General features: G+C 47.8%; 1 protein-coding gene across 1 annotated transcript; it reads right to left on the minus strand.

Annotated features, from left to right (window-relative positions):
- Nucleotides 1–15,941: 15,941 nt before the first annotated feature.
- LOC135384517 (tigger transposable element-derived protein 6-like) lies at nt 15,942–17,492 on the minus strand. The gene has a single exon (XM_064613714.1). The coding sequence runs from the start codon at nt 17,490–17,492 to the stop codon at nt 15,942–15,944; it is 1,551 nt and encodes a 516-aa protein (XP_064469784.1).
- Between the last annotated feature and the right edge of the window lie 5,507 nt (nt 17,493–22,999).

Consider the following 22,999-nt stretch of genomic DNA (forward strand, 5'->3'; position numbering starts at 1 on the left):
ATTATTTAAAATATGGGGCTGTTTTGTGGAAATGAAGGGTGGTTTCAGACACAGTTCGATATGGGCTTCCAGAATAGTGTTACAGTTTCAAGAAGTCAAGGTATCCCAGGAGCTGACCTTTAAATGTGTAGATGCTTTCTGCACACTTTTCAGCAGTGTCAGCTTTAACCAGTATAATTATAATATCTGCTTCTCCTTGCTCAGGCTCCAGGAAAAACGTACATGCAGCAGCACTGGTGAAGCAACATCGGGTGCTACAAAAATGGTACCACAGCAATGTAAGTCACCTCTATACTAGTGCGCATGGACAAGCAATGTTAATGGGAAGTTGGTCCTGGTAAAGTGGTTCACGATATTATCATGGGTATTTGGATCATGATGTTGCTTCACATATTCACGGCATGATTAACGGAATGTTGCACACACCGTTTCTTGCAATTCAGGTTCTGCTTGTCGCCTCTACCTAGTCAGATTCAAGTTGGGTCGTTCCAGCTCAAACGTCCCAATGGCGTGGCTCGACCATCGCCGATTTTCGTGAAAAAAAATCTATGTCCTTCTCACTGACGTACGTATGTTCTGTGTGAAATATTTCTTTGAGGATCCGCACGGAATCGCCGCTAGGGGGCTTCGAACTTCCGCTCCGAACCCAAAACCGTAATGCGTTTGAGCAGGCGCAGAGGGTGAACGGCTTTACATATCTGAAAAATGCAAACGGGAGGCCCTTCCGAAAAGTTCGAACTGGTTATCATCAGATTTGCAGTCGCTTCGAGTGGAGAAATAGCGAGCTACGCTTCCGCGAAGGAGGCGTAAAATCGAACGAATTCAACATTTTTTCTAAAAGCACACCATTAGCAGAAATTACTAAGTTATATTTTTCGTTTGTAGGGGGCCTACAAGTACATTCCACCAAAAAAGTTTGACGCAACAAAATTAAAGGTACTCTAAAGCAGCACCGATCAAATGTCATTTAGTGTGGCTATTCGATAGTCCAAGCCACCAGGACAAAAACTGCGCAAGTTGCCAATCGATGGTGCAATTAATTAGAAAATTACAATTAAAGATTATGGGCAACACTGTACTAGGTATTCGAAATGAATCCGTACTCCTGCCACATACGGCGGCAACCACATTGCATGCGTATAACACTGGGCCCGACATAACAATCCACCACAATCCACCATAAAATCCGCCCCTCCAATCCACACAACGATCCACATCTGAGGATAAACGGATAAGCGAACTGAAATGAAATGCTGAACCGTTGAAAAAAATGTGTCAGACGTTCAGAAGACAGACAGCGTCGGGACTTGTTTGTTCACAGAGGTTCACAGAGAGAGTTTGTTCGTTCGAAAGAGGCCGCGAACAGAAGGAGCGCGCAGGCGCAGCAGAGAAGTAGGGAGAGCCTCCATCGAACAGCGGCCAGCGCTGGGTTACTTCGCAAAAAAAACAAAACACACACACACACACAAAAAAAAAAAAAAACACTGTGAACATGGGTTTCAGAATGCATAGGTAAACAGGAGAACTGATAATATGGTTACTAAAATAACGAAGGTCCGATGTAATAGTGTGTAATACCAATTTTCAGTGTTGCCCGCTGTACAGGGGGTTGTTTGACACCAGGCGTCGTACCGCTCCACTACGCCGCATGTTTCATGGCAAATTAAAAATATTTATAGCGCGTTGTCGGTCGTATGGTTCCGCATATGGTATTCAGAAGCAACAAAGTCTCTAGTCACATCACCGGCATATCATGCTTGTCTACTGCTTTACAGTACCGTTAAACTGTTAGGCCGTAAAAAAATGCGAATGTCGGTAGTTTTAGGAAAAATTGAAAACTTTGCCAAAGAAAAAGTGGCATTGGCAGACGCGCTAAAGGAACGAAATTTCCGCACAAATGTAGCATAGTTTCCCAGTTATAAGCACAAAAAGTTCTCCAGGGTGTTTTTTGTTATACGACCGCGACGAATTTTTAAGTTCACCCTGGTGCGCCTCTCGCGACGCGCCGCACGGGATGGGCTTCCTTTCAGCGCCCTCCTTCTTTCCGCACAAAAGTCAGCGCAGGAACAGTGGCGTTGACAAATTTCAAACCGTTACTCAACTCTGATGCACGATTAAGCATTTGTGTCACAGATGGTGGTCCTGGCCAGTGAATAATAATAAAGCAAGCAAGATTTCCCCAACACCCATTTGCGGCCCTCATAAAAAGGGCTTAGGCGGCTAATCCGCTCCAAAGCTGCGGAGTGCTATCTCTGTTAACCCTCTCATACGAAAATGAGCGTATTGCCGATTTCTGTTTCTTTTCATATATTTTCTTAGCCCCAAGTCAGATAACAGCTGAGCAGAAAAAAGAAAGGGAAAATAATACATAGTTCACATTTCAGCGTGATTCTGCGTAGAGCAGGTGGACATGGCTCATTCACGCAAGAACCGTACAAGAGTCCCACCGTTCTATAAGAGGTGTCTCCGGATATGCGCTCGTCGCCTGAGAATCTGTGTACGTATGGCAGGGATATCAAGCACTTGTTCCGAGCTTGAGGAACGTGACGTAAGGCATTCCTGTACGTTCGAACATCAGAAGTGCATAACATACCACGAAAGACCATTCCTCAATTTTTCGGAGCTTCAGGAAGACGAGCAGTTCATTGTATCATCAAGATCACGACGTGACGTGAAAACTATCACCAGCATATGCAAGTACCATTACGACCTGTGTTTTCGCAGGTGCCCTCATTCTGTGGCGTCAAGAAATTGTGCTGACTCATTTTCTCCCACCGGAAGAACGTAAAGGGAACAAAATACATCTCTGTCACTTGGCCCTAAGAGTGACGTCGCGGGGCATGGTGCCTGGTGATCGCTTGTGTCCAATGTGCTACAAGAAGTGCCTGCACTTGAAAGATGAGGGGTCTACTGCGAATGTCCAAATCGAAAGTTCTTCCATTTCGGCCAGACCTGATGATGGTGAGAATCTTTCCATTTTAAACGCTTCACTTGAAGTACTGGGCGAGACACGAGTTAAAACGAAGAGGTCAATGGCAACGTGAAATAATTAAATAAATAAAAAGAAACGGGAATCGGCATTTTGGTACGAGCGGGTTAACAGAGATAGAGCTCCGCAACTTTGGAACGGGTCAGCTGCCAAAGCCCCTTTTATGAGGGCCGCAAATGGGTGTTGGGGAAACCTTGCTTGCTTTATTATTATTCCCTGGCCGGGACCACCATCAGTGTCAGAAACGCTTGATTGTGCATCAGAGTTGAGTAACGGTTCGAAATTTGTCAAGGCCAGTGCTTCTGCGCTGACTTTTGTGCGGAAAGAAGGAGGGCGCCGCAAGGAAGCCCATCCCGCGCGTCGCGTCGCGAGAGGCGCACCAGGGTAACTTAAAAATTCGTCGCTGTCGTATAACAAAAACCACCCTGGAGCATTTTTTTGTACTTATAACTGGGAAACTATGAGACATTTGTGCGGAAATTTCGCTCCTTTAGCGCGTCCTCCAATGCTACTTTTTCTTCGGCGAAGTTTTCAATTCTTCCTAAAGCTACCGACTTTCGCATTTTTTTTTACAGCCTAACAGTTTAATTTTCTGGCGTCAAACTTTTTTGGTGGAATGTACTGGTAGGCCCCTACAAACAAAAATATAACTTAGCAATTTCTGCTCATGTTTTTTTTTTTTTAGAAAAATGTTGAATTCGTTCGATTTTGCGCCTCTTTCGCGGAAGCGTAGATCGCTATTTCTCTGCTCTCCAATCCTATGATAAGTTTGAACTTTTCGGAAGGGCGTCCCGTTTGAATTTTTCATATATGTAAAGCCGTTCACCTTCTACGCCTGCTGCAACGCATTACGGTTTTGGGTTCGGAGCGGAAGTTCGAAGCCCCCTAGCGGTGATTCCGTGCGGATCCCGAAAGAAATATTTCACACAGAACGTGTGTACGTGAGTGAGAAGGACATATATTTTTTTTACGAAAATTGGCCGAGCCACGCGATTGGGACGTTTGTGCTGGAATGACCCAGTTGCCTTTCCTCGGCGTTGTGCTCACCGTTTGAAGCCGTTCTAACTACGGAGTGGATCGAGGAAACGTTCGCGCTGCGAGCTTCTACAACCACACCCATCGTCTGTCAACATTGGTCACAGTTCGGAACTTGTTTTCTACAAAAGGAGCACTGTCTCTGGTTCCACTCGGGGCACGGCATGGCTAACGGAACGTTGCACTCACCGTTTCTTGCAATTCAGGTTCTGCTTGTCGCCTCTAGCTTGCCGGATTCAACTTGCCTTTCCTCGGCGTTGTGCTCACCATTTGAAGCCGTCCTAACTACGGAGTGGATCGAGGAACGCTGCGAACTTCTACAACCACACCCATCGTCTGTCAACATTGGTCACAGTCCAGAACTTGTTTTCTACAAAAGGAGCATGTCTCTTTCTCCACTCGAGGCACGGCATAGCTAATCGAACGTTGCACTCACCGTTTCTTGCAATTCAGGTTAGTTACCTCCGGGGTGCTTACTCAGTCCGTACTAGCGACATTTACATGTTTGTTGTGCCGTGCCCGGAGTGCTTAGGATGTTGCAAGCGCCAATATGTACACTTACACTGCGCGCTGTGCCTCTGGATTCGTCAATTACTCGCCTTGTCGCGAGACATCGAGTCCAACCCAGGTCCGATTGAGACTAGGCAGCAGGGGGTGCTCTTGAAGCCTTAGCTTCCTTACGGGAGGGTCAAGAAAATTTACTTCGTGAACTGCGTAAAATGCAGGACATTCAAAAAGCTGCGGAACATGCACTTCAGTCGCTAACAATCGAAGTTGTGGGTATTGAAAATGAGTTGTCGAATCTTAGTGAACTGTCGGCTGATGTAACCACAGTTAAATCTTCCGTATCATCTCTGTCTACCGCGGGTAATAACGTGTCTTCTCGTCTTACGAACCTTGAGGACCGCTCACGACGCAATAATCTTGTATTTTTTGGTTTCAACGATTCCCATACCAAGACATGGGCCGAGTCTGAAAGGCTGATTATAGAAGCTTGTTCTTATCTGAAAATGGATATCGCTCCCGAAACGATCGAGAGGGCACATCGCCTTGGTAAATTTATGTCTGGCAAAAATCACCCTATTATCGTTAAGTTTGTCTCTTCGAAAACTAAAGACGGGATTCTTTATTTCTTCACAGGATTACTCCTCTGCGATGCGTCGTGCAAGAAGGTGGCTTATCGAGCACGGTCGCTCCCTTGGTCTTCCTTTCAGACTTCGATATGACAAATTGCATGTCGGCAATAGATACTTTGCATATGATTGCGCCTCTGATAGCGGCCGGGAACTTTCAAAACCATATCTATTACGCTCAGCAGGACGTCATACACGGCAGACTCTTCCACGGCAAGAAATATCTGTTATTTGCTAACGTCCGCAGCATTTTGAATAAACAAGATGACTTACTCAGTCTTATAAATTATTGTTGTTGTGACCTCACTATCATAACCGAAACTTGGCTATCTCCAGCTATCAACGATCATGGAATTACCGCGTTGGTGCCTGCCTTTAACATTTATCGCTGTGATCGCGCTCATCGTCGTGAAGGCGGTGTCCTGATTTGATTCAGGTGGGACATTCCTTGTACGCCAATTAATGTTGCATCTGAACTGGAAATGTGCCGGGTTCCTATCAGGCTTGCGCATGTCAATTTACTTATCTGCGTGTTCTACAGTTCACATGATTATGTTAATTTTGTACCGCAGTTTGCCAATGTGTTGTCTTCGCTTGTTCGCAATTTTTGTAACGCAAAGGTGTGTGTTTTTGGCGATTTTAATTATGCTGGCATTGACTGGTCTGTGCCCTATGGTATTTCTCCTGAGGAGTCTAACTTTGTCGATGTCTGTGAGACATTCGGATTGTTACAGTTGGTCCATGAACCAACCAGAGTCTCGCTCACCACATCATCAATTCTTGATCTGATTCTTGTGAATGACCCTACCATTTTTGGTGACATCTCATTTCCACTGTCTCTTAGTCACCACAAGGCTATCCATGTACCGCTGCGGCTATCGTGTTCGTTAAGGCCGTCTCTGCGAAAAACTATAAAACTGTATGATAAAGCCGACTTTCAATACATTAATGCTGACCTTCTTTCTTATTTCTCTTCGTTTATTCCGGTTTAAATGCACGCTCCGTTGATGATAACTGGCAGATATTCCGCAATAAACTTAACCCGTTAGTAGAAACCTACGTCCCTACAATTGTTATACGCCAGTCAACCATGTCTCCGTGGCATACTCATAGCCTCAGAAAGGTCGCTAACAAGAAGAAACGCTTATTTCGTTAGGCGAGACGCACGGGCTCCATTTCACCCTTCTCGCGATATCGGGAGAGCTCCAGATTCCATGCTATGGCTGTACGTAGTGCCAAAAATGATTTTTACTCGGTCCAGCTCACAAGTATGCTTTCTGGGAACCCTCGTAACTTTTGGAGAGCCATATGTCCCCCTCGTGCCGAGTCTGTATCTCTGACGGGAACTGATGACTCTAAGCTTACTGACGCTGGCTGCGCGGTTAGATTTAACGAAGCCTTTGCGAGTGTTTTTACACAGGATGCACACTCACGTGTCACCAACTCGCACAGCATCTTCGCTCCAATGGATAAGATTGTGGTCACGCAGGCAGGGGTGATCAAAATCATTGAGCATTTGAAGTTGGCATCCTCATGCGGGTTCAACCTCATTAATTTTAAAGTGCTTAAAAACACGCAAGATGCGTCGTCATTATACTTGTGTGCCATTTTTTCGCAACCCCTTGAGCATGGGGAAGACCGGAGTGACTGGCGGCAGGCAAAGGTCATTCCGGATTTTAAGTGCGGGGACAGGTCATCGCCCATGAATTATCGACCCATTTCATTAACAAGCATATGCTGCAAGATACTCGAACACATTATTTATTCTGCACTCTCACATCATTTGGAATCTAACAACTACTTCTTCCCATTTCAACACGGGTTTCGTAAAGGTTTTTCTTGTGAAACGCAACTAGCCTCATTTATCATTGATATCACATCTCAGATGGATAACTCTACGCAGACGGACTTTCTTGATTTCCGAAAAACTTTCCACTGTCTCACGCGGGTCTCATTCATAAGCTCTCTTTAATATCTCCTTGATGTCCTTCGCTGGATCCAGAGTTACCTATCCAACCGGTAACAGGCTACACTTGTTAACCATACCCTTTCTCCTTTCATTCCTATTTCTTCCGGGGTCCAGAAGGGTTCAGTTCTTGGACTTCTATTGTTTCTCACCTTCATCAACGATCTTCCAAATTCATTAACATCCTCTATCAGGCTCTTTGCTGACGACTGTGTCCTTTATTGACATATACGTTCTCCTTCTGAACGGATGGCTCTTCAGTAGGACCCAGACTTGTGCCCGTTACTCGAAAAAAGTAATTGATTACCGTTACCGTTACTTGTACGGAAAAAGTAATTGATTACCGTTACCAATTACAGGACTTCAAATGTAATTGAGTAACGAGTAGAAAAGTAACGCGTTACTCCGGTCGTTACTCTGCATTGACGCAAATTATACCCGTCTTTGTGTGCCTCAACAAAAAAAAAGAGAGAGAAAAAGAAAAGTTCAACAGTGGAACAGATGAAATAACCCAAAAATATGTACGTCTACTGTAGTTATCGCCCGGGAAGATGTTAGGGTTGCCACCTTTCGTAGTGAAAAATACCGACTGGGGGAGAGGAGGTGGAATAGAGGGAAAGGAGGAAAGGCTCGTGGAAAAGGGAAAGTGGGTGATGGGTGGACGAGACACACACATAGAGAGAGAGAGTGCTCGCTCAAGATAATACGAGGAAACATATGTTCCTGGGTTTGGCTGTATCATTGATGCTAGAAATAACAATGATAATAATAATAACAATGAATAATAATAAGAATGAATAACTAAGAAAACGCCTAGTGACTGCGGAACTGGGTCTGTGTTTCAGATTTATTCAAGCTGTAGTGGAATGTTGAAGGGAAAATCCCGTAAAAGCCCTTATGAAAGGTCTTGAGCCACAAATACCGGCAAAAGGCTGCCGGTATCACCTTCCTACGGGCAACCGGCAGAGCGCCCAAATAACCGGCCGTGCCGGTATAATACCGGCCTGGTGGCAACCCTAGAAGACGTTGACCCGATTGTGGAAGATCATGCGTGGAACTTCCCCATGACTCACTAAACCTCCAAAGCTACCACCAAGGGAACCACAACACTGGTGTAGAAAGAGATCAGGGAGAGAGACTCTGAAATTCCAGAACAAAGGCTGATGGGGACGAAGATCTTGACTTGGGGCAGAATATCTAAAAGATGAAGTTAGTCTCTGCCGGGAAAGTAATCAATTACTCAGTAATCGATTACTCAGAAAAGTAATTGATTACTCGAAAAATTACTTTGACTTTAAAGTAACTGATTACTCGAAAAATTACTCAAAAAAGTAATTGATTACAAGTAACGCAATTACTAGTAACGCGTTACGCACAAGTCTGGTAGGACCTTAACTCAATCTACGGCTGGTGTTATGCCTGGCTGCTACCACTAAACGCTTCCAAATGTTGCTACCTTCCATTTTCTCGGTCCAGGTCGACTATGACCCATCAGTATCACATTAATCCCTCCCGCGACCCTCTTTCTACCTCCTATACATACTTGGGTCTTATCCTTTCCACTCACCTTTCTTGGTCTGACCACATTCATGGCACAGTCAGTGATACAAATCGTGTCCTGGGCTTTCTTCGTCGGGCTCTACGGCTAGCACCGACCTCTATCAGATGTCTTGCATATCAGACTTTGGTCCGGCCAAAACTTGAGTATGCTTCCAGCATCCTGAGCCCACACCACGCCAATCATGTCGATCTCCTTGAATCTGTTCAGAATCGTGCTACCAGATTTATTCTTTCTAATTACTCGTATACATCCAGTATCTTAATCCATCCAGTATCTTACTTAAATCGTCCCTTGGTTTGCCTGCACTCCAGAAGCGTAGGAAACTTTCTCGCCTGTGTCTCTTCCATAAACTATATTACGGATAATCTATTCGCTCTTCCTTCATACGCCCAGTCAGTCACATCTCATCTAGATTAAACCATTCCTGTAAAATACATCCTATTACTTGTAACAACTCCTACTTCATGTACTCATTTTTCCCCCAAATAGTCTCCGACTGGAACGACTTGCCTCAGTCACTCGTATCCATCTCCGATCATGCATCATTGAGAGCCACATTAGCTACTTACCTTTATTGTTAATAAGCGCACTATTGTCAATTTTAATTAAGTGTTGGATGTTTCTTTCCCCACCCCCTCATGTACCGCCCTGAAATTGTACCTGTATTGAGGTACTGAAACTAAATAAATAAATAAATTCGTGAGAATTTATGAGATTTATTTAAGATCAGAATCAAGGTCTTCATGCCAGATGTGCATATCGAGACATCGGAAAGCAGCTTTGGCTCCATGAATGGAATTTACAATATTTCAAGCTAGCAGGGATTACTAAGCAATTGTCCTGCATTCCTCACTTGCCGCGACTGAAACATTAGAGCAGTTGGAGGGGATAGTGGATATACCTCCTCTTCTGAAGGACATCCTGTCATTGTGTGCACTACAAATTTCTATGCCTCAATGCTGTTTCTCGGTCATATATCCAAGATATCAGATAACCACTTCTACCTTATCTGTGTGCCATATATTGTGTCTATGTCACAAATCCGTGATTCCGGCGCATTTCGGGAACTTTTTCGAACATGGATTATATAGCCAACAGTACGGTAGCTCAGAGTTGCATTTGTCTTTTACATCATGTACTTTGTCTCGACGTCGAAATGGCCTTTTTCCTGCGAAAAGCAGTTAGTGTTTATGTCTGGGGACCGAACATTGGGAAGGGCAGCGAACGTTTTCTTAATGAGCATTGCACCTTGTATTATTTAGTTATAATTAATCTCGGTGTTGGAGCATTCACCGGTTGTTTCTTTTTAATTTTGTAAGATTGTAATAAAACATTGTGTTGGATTGGTATCGTTGTACCCTGAATCACTCCTTTGACGATTACACCATCGTGCTATAACGAGTGCTGATCACCCTGAGTCGAACTAAGTATTGTCGAGGGAATCGTGGATTGGCTAGAGTGTTGATTTGTCCGTCAGTAACCGCCGAGTGTAGGCCGGCGAGTGCATAAGCCTCTCAGTCTTCGGGACCGAGCGCTTAACGGAATAACGTGGTATACGACCACATCGCAATCAGCATCCTCACAGATTTTGGGAATCATCTCAAAACGCGAATTCAATTTCATTCCTTTTCGACAATATATATTCTAACAAAAATGGCGTCCGCGACAGGACCCGATGGTGATGCATGGTGTAGTCTGTTGGAGTTGTGGTTGCTGGATATTGAATGATTGAGGTTGTTGTCAGAAGTGCTGTTATCAGGTATGGTTATGGAGATCGGCAAATTAGTTGAGATAGGCGAGAAGCCTGGATTGCAAGGGCGTGAGCTGCAGGAATGGATCAATCAGGAGAGGTCTAGAGATCGCGAGGAGCGGGCTCTAGAACGAGAGCGCATGAGGCAGGCCGAAGCCAAGGCTATAGAAGCACACGAAAGAGAAAAGGAGGTGCACGAAAGAGAGAGAGAAATTTTGGAAATGAAGCTGGCGGCTTTCCGAAAAGGGTGACCCCCAAGTGAGTGGGTCGGATGAAGGACAGACGGTTCCGCCATCGTCTCAGTTTCAGGGAATTAGTCTCCATAAGTTGATGTCAGCGTATGACGAAAAGAAAGATGATTTAGATGCATATTTGATGCGTTTTGAACGAATAGCCGATGGTCAGAAGTGGCCTAAGGAGCAACGGGCAGCGGCATTCAGTACGTGCCTTAGCGGAGACTCTTTGAGCATGTTTGGGAGGTTACCAGCAAGCGATTGGAACGACCACACGAAGCTGAAAGAGGCCTTGCTGGGTAGATTTCGTTTGACGGAAGACGGTTTTCGTGGCAAGTTCCAAACCGCACCACCCGTAGATGGGGAAACGGCGGGTCAGTACCTCGCTAGGCTAGATAACTACTGGGAAAGATGGTTGCAGCTAGCAGGAACAAAGAAAGAATACGAAGATGTCAAATAACTGGTGATCCGCGAAAGGTTCTTAGAACGGTGCGACCCGAAGCTGGTGTTGTTCATCAAAGGGAGGAAGCCGAAGAGCAGAAAAGACCTGTCCGAATTAGCGGACCAGTTCATGAACACGCAGGGGCGTACAAACCTAGGGAAGAAAACTAGCGAAAGCGGAGTTGAGGAGAAGCAAGCTGCTCCTGTGTCGGCAAAAACAGGAGCCGATGGGAAAGGCGCAAGCCCAGGTGTAGCACAGCGGCAGCGATGCCTGATCTGTAAATAGGCTCGGGCACAAGAGTAGTAGTTACTGGACACAGACTGTCCGCAACGCTACAAGGCTTCTGGACACGTTTAATTAGCAATTAGAGCTAATTGGGACCCCCCACATTAATCAGGACCCTCCAGGGAGTCATTATACTAATTGGGGTGCATCTAAGACGTGTCCAGACCACCCTGTGCGTTGCCGACAACCTGTGTCCATAAAAAATAAAAAAATAGGTAGAAAATAAAATAAAAAGATAGAATTAGAGTGGAGAGAAACAATTTATTCGAAAATCAACGATGCCGCGGCAAAGAAGCCGCTCCGCAACACCCGAGTGACCAGCGCCCGCCATGTTGGTAGTTGGCGACGGGCAGTGGCAGAGATCGACGACAGGTGGCCAAGTAGTTGCAAGGCATAGCACCAGGTGGCGCCACCATCATAGCTCTATGCGAGAAAGAGAACAGCAAGATACTAGTGGAGGTAAAAATGGCAGCACTGCTAAACAAGTCTAGGCATGCGAGAGAAAAGGTTCAACACACAGTACACACAGAAAACAGTACACATCGGGGAAAAGGCAATCGACTAGGCCTAACCACAGTGTCACAACACTATGCAGCTAACACAAGGCGGGAACCGCTAAACGTGCGTCAACACGAAGAAAAGGCTTGCTCTCCGCTAAACAAGTCTAAACATGCGAGAAAAGGCTTAACATGAGCACGGTCAAACATCGACAAATCACTCGTTGGTCACCGCTAAACACGGGGGGTACGGCGAACATGCGAGAAAAGGAGTGCGGCAAATCACTCACCTTTTCCCCCGCGGCGACTGCTCATCAGCCAGGCAGAAACTGAGCGGGCGCGGGGACGGCGGATCAACCGAGCACACGTCTGCTCTTCGCGCCAGCCAGCCAAAAACTGAGCGAGCGCGGGGACTGCGGAGCAACTGAGCACACGTCTTCTCCCCGCGACAGCCAGCGAGCAACTGACTGAGGCGACGCGCTGCGGCAGCTACGCGCTCCTAGCGCCCTCTGTTTCACCCGACCGCACATGCGCACGCGCTCCTAGCGCCCTCCGCGCCGCCCGCCCGCGGGTGTTTTCAGTTTCGGCTCTCCGCTGCGCGCGCTCCTAGCGGCGACGGGTGGCTTCTCAGTTTCGGTTTTACTCTCCTTTCTTTGCGCGCGCGTTTATCTGTATAAAGGCACCGCGCTCGCGTCATCATTCTGACCAATACGTGGAAAACGCCATTTGTGGTTTATTCTCCTGCGTTTCTCGTCGTCGCAAGGAAAAGAAAAAAACGAAGAACTTCGCGAATTTATTCGCGGCATCGTGGAGGAAGCCTTTCGAGTCCACCACCTGGAATGGTTGCAAGCACGTCAAGAAATGTGTCAGGACAAGATGAAGACGCTCGACCACATCTTAGCGGCGGACAGACTGGCGAAAAAGAAGTCCAACTTTAGCCTGGATAATCTGTATTGGGAATGCGGTTCAGATGTAGAGGACGACTACGACGTGTAAATAAAAGCGATGCATTTCTCTTCGAGTTTCAGTCTCTTCTTTTTCTTCATGCAACGTGTACGCACGCAACATGTCTTCCCCCGAACCTTTTCGTTTCCGTCATCCTTTTCGCTGTGTCTTAAGCGGCCCCTCCATGTGCGGCAAATCTACGTTCGTTGCTAACGTGCTGAGGAACCTGAACGACGTGGTGGACAAGCCTCCGTCACAAATATTCTACGTGCAGAAATATGCTTCGCCGAGCATGCAGGACGAATTTGGGGACTCGTCGCGCGCTACGCTGATCGTCGTCGACGATCACATGACCGACGCCGGTTCCTTGAAGGAGGTGACCGATCTTTTCATTCGGGGTTCTCACCACGCCAACGCGTCGATCTTCTTACTTGTTCAAAACATCTTTTCCGACAGTAGCCATATTTAGAACTATATCCTACAACGCCAGTTACGTCGTCCTGGAGGTTGTGCATCAGCCCGTCCGAAGTCACATCCGAAAACGAATTGGAGCTGTTCAATAAGATAAATGGGAAGCCCGTCGTACCCTCCATGAAAAAGAAGCTCAATGTGGGGGATAAAGTGAGGGTCCTACTACACAGAAAAGGTTTTCATAAGAGCTCGGAAGGGAGTTTGTCGCCTCAGATTTTCACCGTCTCCAGCCTGAGAGACAGCTCCCCTCCCGTCGTGCACCTGGAAGATTACCGGGGTAAGGAAGTGGACGGATCTTTCTACCCGGAGGAGATACTCGTTGTAACCCGAGACGCCAATCAGCCTTGGCCAGTAACGAAAGTGCTGAGAAAGAAGCAAGTGAACGGTCAGAGCTCCTCCTTGGTTGACTGGTTTGGTTACGACAAAGAACACGACAGTTGGGTTCCGAGCAGCGACGTGGTCAAGATTGGGAAATGACGTCAGACATCTACGTCCACCTGCTCTCGAACGCCAGCATGGATAAGTTTCCCTCGAGTAAACTCAACGCCTTTACGGTAGCTTTCGATAGTCCGCTTCAGCTCTCGAATCGGTATAAAGTCGGTCTGATGGATCTCAGCATAAGCAACGATTTTTTAAATATCGGGTACGAAAGGCAAGATGCGAAAATCAAGGTTTCTTCCGAAGACACGGTCGAAGCCGGGAAAACTTTTCGTGTCACCTCGGATCTCGAGAGGGATTTGAGTAAAGCCCTTTCGGAATTTAACGTTTCTTTCGCGTACAATGAATCGCGATACGACTTCGTCTTACCCGTGGACGTGAAGGCCTTGGAACTGGACCCTCGGCTCGCACAAGCGCTCGACGCCTCGCTAGCGTCCCGCGAAGCAGGTCATGCGGTGAAGCCTCCCGAATTGACCGAACGCGAAGCCACCTCCATCTTATTAGAGCACGCCGCACCCGTCGCTTTCGGCGATGTCACTCTGAATTCGGAAACCACGTCCCTATGTAACACAGTCAACAAGTATTTCCAGACGCACAAGCTGGACGCCTCGCTAGAATTCGCGGATAACGTCTACTCTCTGAAAACGCCGAAAGGGTTGCACGTACCGGAACCCTTTGTCAAGCTGCTACATCTCACACCCGTCGGGGGACACGGAGAAACGCTACGCGTCCCTCTCCCCGTAGCGTGCCAATTTTTTTTCACGATCAAGACGAAAATTCTTCGATCTTTGCAAGTACATCTGCCTCCCGGCTATTATGCGACGCCGCAAGCACTTCTGGATGCGATTAATCAGCGAGTAGGCGAACGCGCGCTCTTCAGGTTCGACGGAACCGAACAGAAATGTAAAATTCGGCTTTCCGAGGGCACCTCCACCCTAAGACTTTCCGAGTACCTGGCCGTGCTTTTGGGCTTCGAATTGCGTACTGTGTTCACGGGGGAGGAGGAGAAGGATGCCACGAGCTCCGTCGAGGTACTCCTGACACCCCCGTTTCACAACATAATCGTCTACACGGATATCGTGGAACCCAAGTACATGGGGAGTGGGAAAAAACTGTTATTAAAAATACTACCCTTTTATTACGAGAAAGACAAGCACGTCGTCACCTACACGTTAGATAACATCCAGTATTTTAACCTGTCTCAATTCGAAATTCCCTCAGTGACGATCGTTCTGGCAGACGAAACGGGAAGACGTTTGCCGTTGCGGTGCAAAGGCAGAACCAATCTAACGTTGCATTTCAAACATGTACCGTAATTCCCCCAAAATAATTCCTGTGTACACGAGACCCCTTTTCCAACGAGGGCACGGTGTGTTGAGCAACATATCAAAGTTTGTCGTTCCCATCTGGCAGCAAATAAAACCGATCTCCAAGAGAACGTTGAAGCGCTTGGCGCGGAATTTGGCCGATGGCGAAGGAATATCGCGCGCAGTAAACAAGACGGCCATAGCAACGGGGAGAGACGTGCTGGATTCCATGGAGGGCTCTCGAAACAACAATGGGAATAAACGCCGCAAAAGACAACAAAAGGCGCCGACACACGACGCACCTGCAGATATCTTTGGTACGCCATGAAGGTCACACATCCGCTGCGCGCGCTCCATCCATCATGACGTCAACGAAAGGAAAAATACTGACACCGCTCTGTCTAACGAGTGATGTGATGATATTCGAACCGCCTTCCATTCAATACGGCGTGGAAGATACTTCGTACCAACTTTTTTATCCGGTCAACGGAGTAAATAATTCCGTTGATCGCGTTTTGTGTTCAAAAATTACAAAGGGCACACTTGGATCTCTACGGTAGCTTTGTGTCCTTGACCGCGCGCATTGTTCGCGACGACGAGGGAGAAATGGACGAGAAAGATGTTGTTTTCCCAATAAACCATCTGTTGGGGGGCATGTTTAAGACGGTCACCGTTTATGCGAACAACAAGCTCGTCAGTTCCAACGAGTTGTACAGTTAAACCTCTATGTAACGAAGTCGGTAAACACATCGCAAAACTTCGCTATATGGAGAACTTCGTTATAGAGAACGTTAGCTAAATTTCGGTGGTTGTTACTACAGTTCAGTAGCCTGAAGTTCCCGGGAATATAACGCACGAAAAACAAGACTATGGAAGAGAAAGAAGCAATTTATTTGGCACAGAAATAGTCAGTTACTCGCTTTTGCACGGTCTTGAAGAACGTCGGTGTCACAGACCGTTCATAGCTTGCCAGCGCTGCCAGAGCGCCCTCCTGGTCCTTGTTCAATGCCGCGTATCGTCGAAGCACGTCAATAGAGTCGAGCACCTCCCTAACAGATGGCACACATATGTCCTCTTCAGTGTCGCTCTCGCTGTCCTCGTGTGTATCCTGACGCAGACCGGCGACGATGTCGGCCTCAGTAAGCTCCTCTGTGCATACTGCCGTTGAGTCGGCGTTCAAAAAGTCCTCCAGTGCAACATTATCCGGCACCCCACCTTGTTCTCGAAGTTCTTCCCATCGCTGGAGCACAGCGAGCGCGTCTGAAGTGTCTTCCAGAACGCTGGGCTCAGCTTCCTCCACGTCAGCACATGGGGTGTCTTCTGCCTCATCAGTCCTCTCAAACCCCGCCTTCCTGAAGCAGTTTGTGATGACCTCGCGTTTGGTTGCAGACCAGCTCGCTGCAAGCATCTCCACGGCTTGGATGGCGTCCACTTTCGATTCTCTGCCGAATCGAATGTCCAGCAGCCGTCGGTCCACTACACGTGCGCGATAGGCGCACTTAACACTCCTTATAATGCCTTGATCCAGTGGCTGGATCAGCGATGTGCAGTTCGGTGGAAAAAATCGCAGCTCCACGTTCGTAAGATGGAGGTCGACATGGTGCGCTGAGCAGTTGTCGAGCAGAAGGCACACATGCCGGCCCTGCTTTTCCATTTCGCGGTCAAAGTCCCGGAGCCACTCACTCAAAATTGCTCGCGACATCCACGCCTTTTGGTTGGCGGCGTACATCACCGGGACCCTCCTTCCTCGAAAGCAGTAAGGGTTCTGGCTCCGTCCGATTACGAGGGGAAGCCGCTTGTCGCTGCTGTCCATGTTCACACAGAAAAGGACGGAAAACCGTTGCTTACTTTGAGTCCCACCTTCACAACAGCGTCCCTTCAGGGTCAGAGTGCGTCCAGGCATCATTTGGTAAAACAAGGCGGTCTCATCCGCGTTGTAGATGTCTTTAGGCTGGTATTTCTCCAGGATTCCTTTCAGTTCTTCTTCCTGCCACGTGGCAGCCCCAACAACGTCGGCAGAAAGAGATTCGCCACACAGAACTCTGCAGACAATCGCGTGTCTTTTCTTGAATTTCTCTAGCCAGCCGCTGCTGGCCTTGAAGTCGTCGCAGCCAAGCATGTTCGCGAAGTTGACAGCCTGACGTTGCACGATAGCACCGGTGAGTGGAACACGCGAGGCAAGCATCTCCATGAACCAGGTGAACGTTGCTTTGTCGACGTCGTCATAATGTGCAACCTTCAGCCTCTTCCTCGTGGTGCTGGTCCCCGCTGCGACGGCTGCAAGGATGTTCTCTTTGCCCTTCAGGATCGTTGACAAAGAATTCGCCGGGATTCCGAACCTCGCAGCTACGTCCTTTATCTTTTCACCCTTGGCGACTGCGTTGATGATCTGCACCTTGGCATCTACGGACAACGATTTCCGCTTGAGCACGTTTGCCATGGCGTCCACTTCACCCACTTGCACGCGGAATCAAAAGTGACAACTGACCGGCGGGTGTGTAAACTGTAGGAAGAGAGGAGGGGGCCTCCTTCCTTCTCATTCGTCGAACGCTGGTTGCGCCGGTCACTGAACCCCCGGCGTCCTCCTTTCACCACCTCTCCTTTGTACAGGCTTCTCCAACACAAGGAGCGACCTGGATATGATGCGTCCGGCACCCCGGATGGCCCTGAATTCCAGAAAGTTCGGAACGTCGCACTATTTCCGAGAATCGGAGCGGTGTTCAGCGCGCGCGGAACTTCGTAACACAGAGAACACGGGCAAACGCACTTCGCTGTACGGAAAACCCAAATACATGGGCTTCAATGGGGCAAATGCACAAGCATTTGAAAAAGTTCGCTAAATAGAGAAATTCGCAGCATGGAGAGTTCGCTATAGGGAGGTTTAACTGTACGCCTACAGGAGTATTTTGGACGTCGCGATTCATTCCACGCCCATGGCTCAAGAAACAGTGCACGCGGCTGGACTCTATGTCGAGGACGACGAACATTTAAAGAACAATTACGACGTCTCGTCTCGCGGTCCGAAACAACGTTACGATGCGACGAAGGATGGAAAATGCTTTAACCTGGTCGGTCAGATCAATACCGACCTGTTTCAACAGCCACGCCTGATGGTACCTGCCGTCGAAATTCGCGTCGTTTTGCTGTTAAACAACGACGAATTTAAACTCATATCGGTCCCCAACAACAAGAAAACGTACAATTACGAGGTGGACATTAAAGAAATGACGTTACACTTGAAAAAGGTGACGCTGGCACCTTCCCTGTTTTTGGAATACGAGCGGCGGCTTCAGACCACGCAGGCATCTATGTGTTACGCGGATTGGAAACCAAGGTGCGGAGCTTGAGTGCCGGGAGCTTGGACGCTCACTTTGAAAACGTTTACCCCGAAAGGGTACTTTCCAAATTATGCGTCGCCCTGCTCGCCACGTCCGACTTTCTCGGCGACATCCAATCGAACCCCTACAAATTCCGCCATTACGACCTGTCTCATTCGATGCTGTCCGTGGACGGACAGCAAGTGCGAGCCGAGTACGACTTTAAGAACGACTTCGTCAAAATTCCCTAGTTTAACTTCTTGCAAGAACTGAGTGAAAAACATTTCAAGTATAGCTACGAGCGATTTAAAACGAACGGGTTCCTTCTCTACTTCAACTTGGACGTGGACAAGTGTTCTTCTCCTTCGCATTTGAACGAGTGGCGAAAAGGAAACGTCTGCCTGCAATTACGCTTCGCTAACGCCCTTCCACACGCGGTCACCGTCCTCTTGATTTCCGAATGTCCCAAGCTCATGTTCGTCGACAAGGACCGTACGGTCACCTTCCCATAGAAAAGAACTCGTGTCCCTGAAGCTCCTCGCTTCCTCCATGCTGAGAGGCATTTGTGCTTCCGACGAAGCCTTCGGTTTACGCAAGCCCGGCTATTTAATCATCGATACGGAAGAGCGAAGAAAGCGCGGGCAGCACTGGGTGCTCTACTTGAAAAACTACGACGGGTCTGTCGTGTTTTTTGACAGCTACGGACTTCCCCCCATCGAAGCAAACCTTCGAAGGACTTTATCTGCAGTGGATGAGTATAATGACAAGTGTACTCAATCACCTTTTTTGCCTTACTCCGGGCTTTTTTGTATCTACGTAGCCACGCGCATGTCGAAACGCTACAGCTTGAAAAATTGTGTATCCATGTTTTCCTGTAACCTCGAAGAGAATGACGAAACAATAAAACGTCTCCTCGTGAGCGAACTCGTTTCGTAAAATAGTCTATTTATTCTTTCACGGCATACACAAGACGCTTGCGAGACGATCTTCGAACGTGCTGACCCGACGCTCGTCGTCGCCGGTCACCGTGACGTCGAGGGGGGATGTGTGGAGAAGCCAGTAGCGACGGACGATAGGTCGGTTGAAGCCCGCGTTGATGAGACACGGGTCGACTGTCTCTCCTCGTCTATACTTTTCCAACAGCTCGAGCTTGTAATCTACGAAACGCTTAATTTTCTTTGCAATCTTCCCACTGACGGTACACAGACGTAAGGGTATCGTCTTGGGAATCGAGCGAAAGTCTCCCTCGCAGCTATCGCCATGAATATAATCACGTAATCGCAGCAAGTCCCGATACATTCGCGTTTGCACAAAGGTTGCAAACCTCTGCTCGGGCGTCATGACTGAGACAAAATGAGAGTAGACAAGCTTTTTTATTTCTCGTGAGAGGTTACAGATGAATTAGGCTCCAGCTTTGGTTTCGTAGCCGGGAAGGCAGCCCAAATATGGACGAAGGCTCGAGTCTAACCAATGGCTGGGGTTTCTTGACCAGAGTCCACCGCAACAACAGGTGGTCAGCTGATCGCCCATCCTCAAAAAGAAGGTCTTCGGAGGAGGCTTGAAGGTTAGGACCAGGGGTAGATGTAAGGGTAAGGGGTAGATGTAGATGGGTAAAGGAGCGTGAGAAACACGTGTTTTTTTTTTTATCTCAAACACAAACGTACAATATTCTTCAGTCACAGAGTGACACTGATGGTCCATCTTCTCCATCTTCCTTCAGTAGTCGAAGTCCTTCGCAACGTACGTCGAACGGTACCGTCCGACAGCCGAGAAACGGGCGAATCAATCGGTCCGTCCAATGCTTTTGCTCTGAAAAAATGTGAACGATTATAGAACGTATTAAAAAAAAATAACGAGGAAGCGTACCTTTGGACAACAATCCACCGCAATTGGTGCAGAAGAAGCGGGCGCTGCCAATCTCCCGAAATATGTGAGGCAGGAAAAAACCGACTTCACGCGCAGCAAAAGTGTTGTAAACTGGAAACGAAACTCTTCAAACATTTCGACGATGTTGACGTCATGGGTATTACTTACGAGGATCTACCAAGCTGATCATGATAGCACGAGAATGACGATCGAACGTTCGCTTCATCATTTATAGTAAATCTTTTCCTCTCACTCTCTATGACGTCATTGAACGTGTTTGAACATGTTAAGACGTGTTTGAACATGTTCGGACGTGTTCAGACACGGGCGGCAAACCGTCGCCCCTGGACACACTAGTTCCTCTCTCACTCTCTATGACGTCATTGAACGTGTTTGAACATGTTTGGAGGTGTTTGAACATGTTGTGACGTGTGTAGACACGAACCCCGCAATACGAAAAACGTCACGCAGCACGAATTAGACTAGTGGTTAGTGTAACGCGTCCAGTGTAGAAGGTTCCTGGGTTCGAATCTCACACTGGGTCTTCTCGTCGTCACACACAAGTCGACCCAGAGTGTTAGCTACAAATTAGTGTAATGTTTTATTCAACGTCGATGGTATCATTGTCATATGCGATATCGCAAAAAGGCGCGAAAGACGGAAGGCGGGGTGGTGATAGTACAGACGACACCGTCACAATGCGAGGAGGAGGAGAGTGGTGTAGCGACTATAACAGGTGCGCTGGTTGTACGACGATTGATCGAAAGCCCACGAGGGGCATTCATCCACGACGCGAGGCGTTTCGTGGAGCAAACTGTAAGTTGACCGGTTCTGCTGTGTGAGTGTATTCTATGTATGACATTGTTTTTAAGGAACCAAGAGCCGCTGTCACCGCATGACACTGAACACACACACACACACAGGGACTCATCCCATCCTCTCTCATCATCATCAATCTCAAGCATTCCTCAACTGAAGGGAAAAGTGAGCATTGTTTCGTGAGGGGGAATCTCGTACTGATTTTGTTTGACCGCAGTGCCACGCTGTCTCGTATGTCAGTACGACCCCATCGATGCCATGCTCGTGGCCGTAGAAAGAGAGCACGAAGCTAGAATAGAGAGTCTCGGTAACAGCCCAGTCGTCCTTTCAGATGACGACGACGACAACAGAGTGAGTAGTCCGCCTTTCGTAATACCTGAAACGGATGACGACGAACCCCTAAATGGGCACGACAGTGCAGACGAAGTGCTCATGTGGGAAGGGGATCAGTCGTATGCAGATTTCATTCCTCTGTCTGGTAGGGCTAGAGATGAATCACCAGATGCAAGCCCAGAATTTCGAAACGAAGCTGAGCCTGTGGAGGGTCGTAGAATCGTTGACTTACGAGAACACGTCGTAGAGAATCATCCCTCCGTCACGGAGAGACAATTCCTTCCTTTCTTTGTCACAGATGAGGCATTTGGCGGAACGGCTACTAGGTACACGCTTCCCTGTTCCCCGCACGACGACAACGTCGACGATTTGCGACTCTATCTACCGAGCATAGCTCCAGTAATCACGCGCGTCCTCGAAGCTTATCCCATGCCTTTCAAATTTTGTCTGTGGTCGAAGGCGCTCATGGTTAAGGACGGAGCCGACGGGTTGACTCCTCATATCCTTCACGTGAACCTTCACATGAGAGTGGTTCATAACCGTCAAGAAATCGAAGGCGCGATAAACGCTGCCGTCGCAGAGTCCTCGCAACGCGTAGAAAACTATGCGAGAGAAGGGTCTGGTTTGACCTCGAAGGACGTCCAATGTGTCGACTTAAAACTAACGCGCTTAAAAACCGAAGCGGATTGGTTGCACGGTCGAGCTTCCAGAAATGTTGAAAAGAAAGACAAGGACTCTCACAAACGTCAAACTCCCTCCGAATCACGAAAACGAATGTTTCAAGTACAGCGCGCTGGCACTCTTACATCCTTTGAGGAACAAACCAAACGATTATGCCAGATGTCGCAAATACATGAATCCTTCGAATCCGGAGACGCGCGTAACGTACTGGCCGCCCTGCTTCCCAGTCACTTACGAAGACATTACCCTGTGGGAGAGAAAAAACAAAAATCTCTGTGTACATCTACGTGTTCGACGAGCAGACGAGTTCGATATCTACCAGACGGGTTCCCTGCACGCTCCATAAAGATAAAGTCCATCTGGTCGAGGTTAGGCAGCATTTCTATGGCATTAAAAAATTTAGCACTTTCATGGGGCGAAGTGACCATTTTTATTGCGAGAAATGCACGTCCGGTTATGGGACGAGAGAGGCATTGCAGAAACACGAACGCCTGTGTCGAGACGTAAGATTCTCAAAATGCCAAAAACCAGGGGAGAGTGTCTCCTTCAACAAGATAGAGTACATGCATCCCTATCCCTATTTCGCGGTGTTGGACACTGGGAGCGTCTTGGAAAAGGACGCACTCGTTAAGGACACCGTGAGTGTGCACAGGATGAGCTCGTACTGCATCGTTGTAGTGAGAAGTTGGGACGGAAAAATACTAGGCCTAGATGGCTATTTGGGACCCAACGCGGCAGAGAAATGCTTGCTCTCGCTCAAGCGATTTAGCGATCAAATCGATAGGTTGAACCGTTGTCCCTCACCGTTGGTCATGAGTATGGAAGAGCACTTGCGACACGCGAGCGCTACACACTGCGAATTTTGTGGAATCGAATTTAACCGACATATGCGAAAGGTGACGCATCACGACCACACCCGCTTCGTAGAGCC

This window comes from Ornithodoros turicata, chromosome 2 (genome assembly GCF_037126465.1).
Source record: "Ornithodoros turicata isolate Travis chromosome 2, ASM3712646v1, whole genome shotgun sequence".
In the NCBI taxonomy this organism is placed as follows: Eukaryota; Metazoa; Arthropoda; class Arachnida; order Ixodida; family Argasidae; genus Ornithodoros; species Ornithodoros turicata.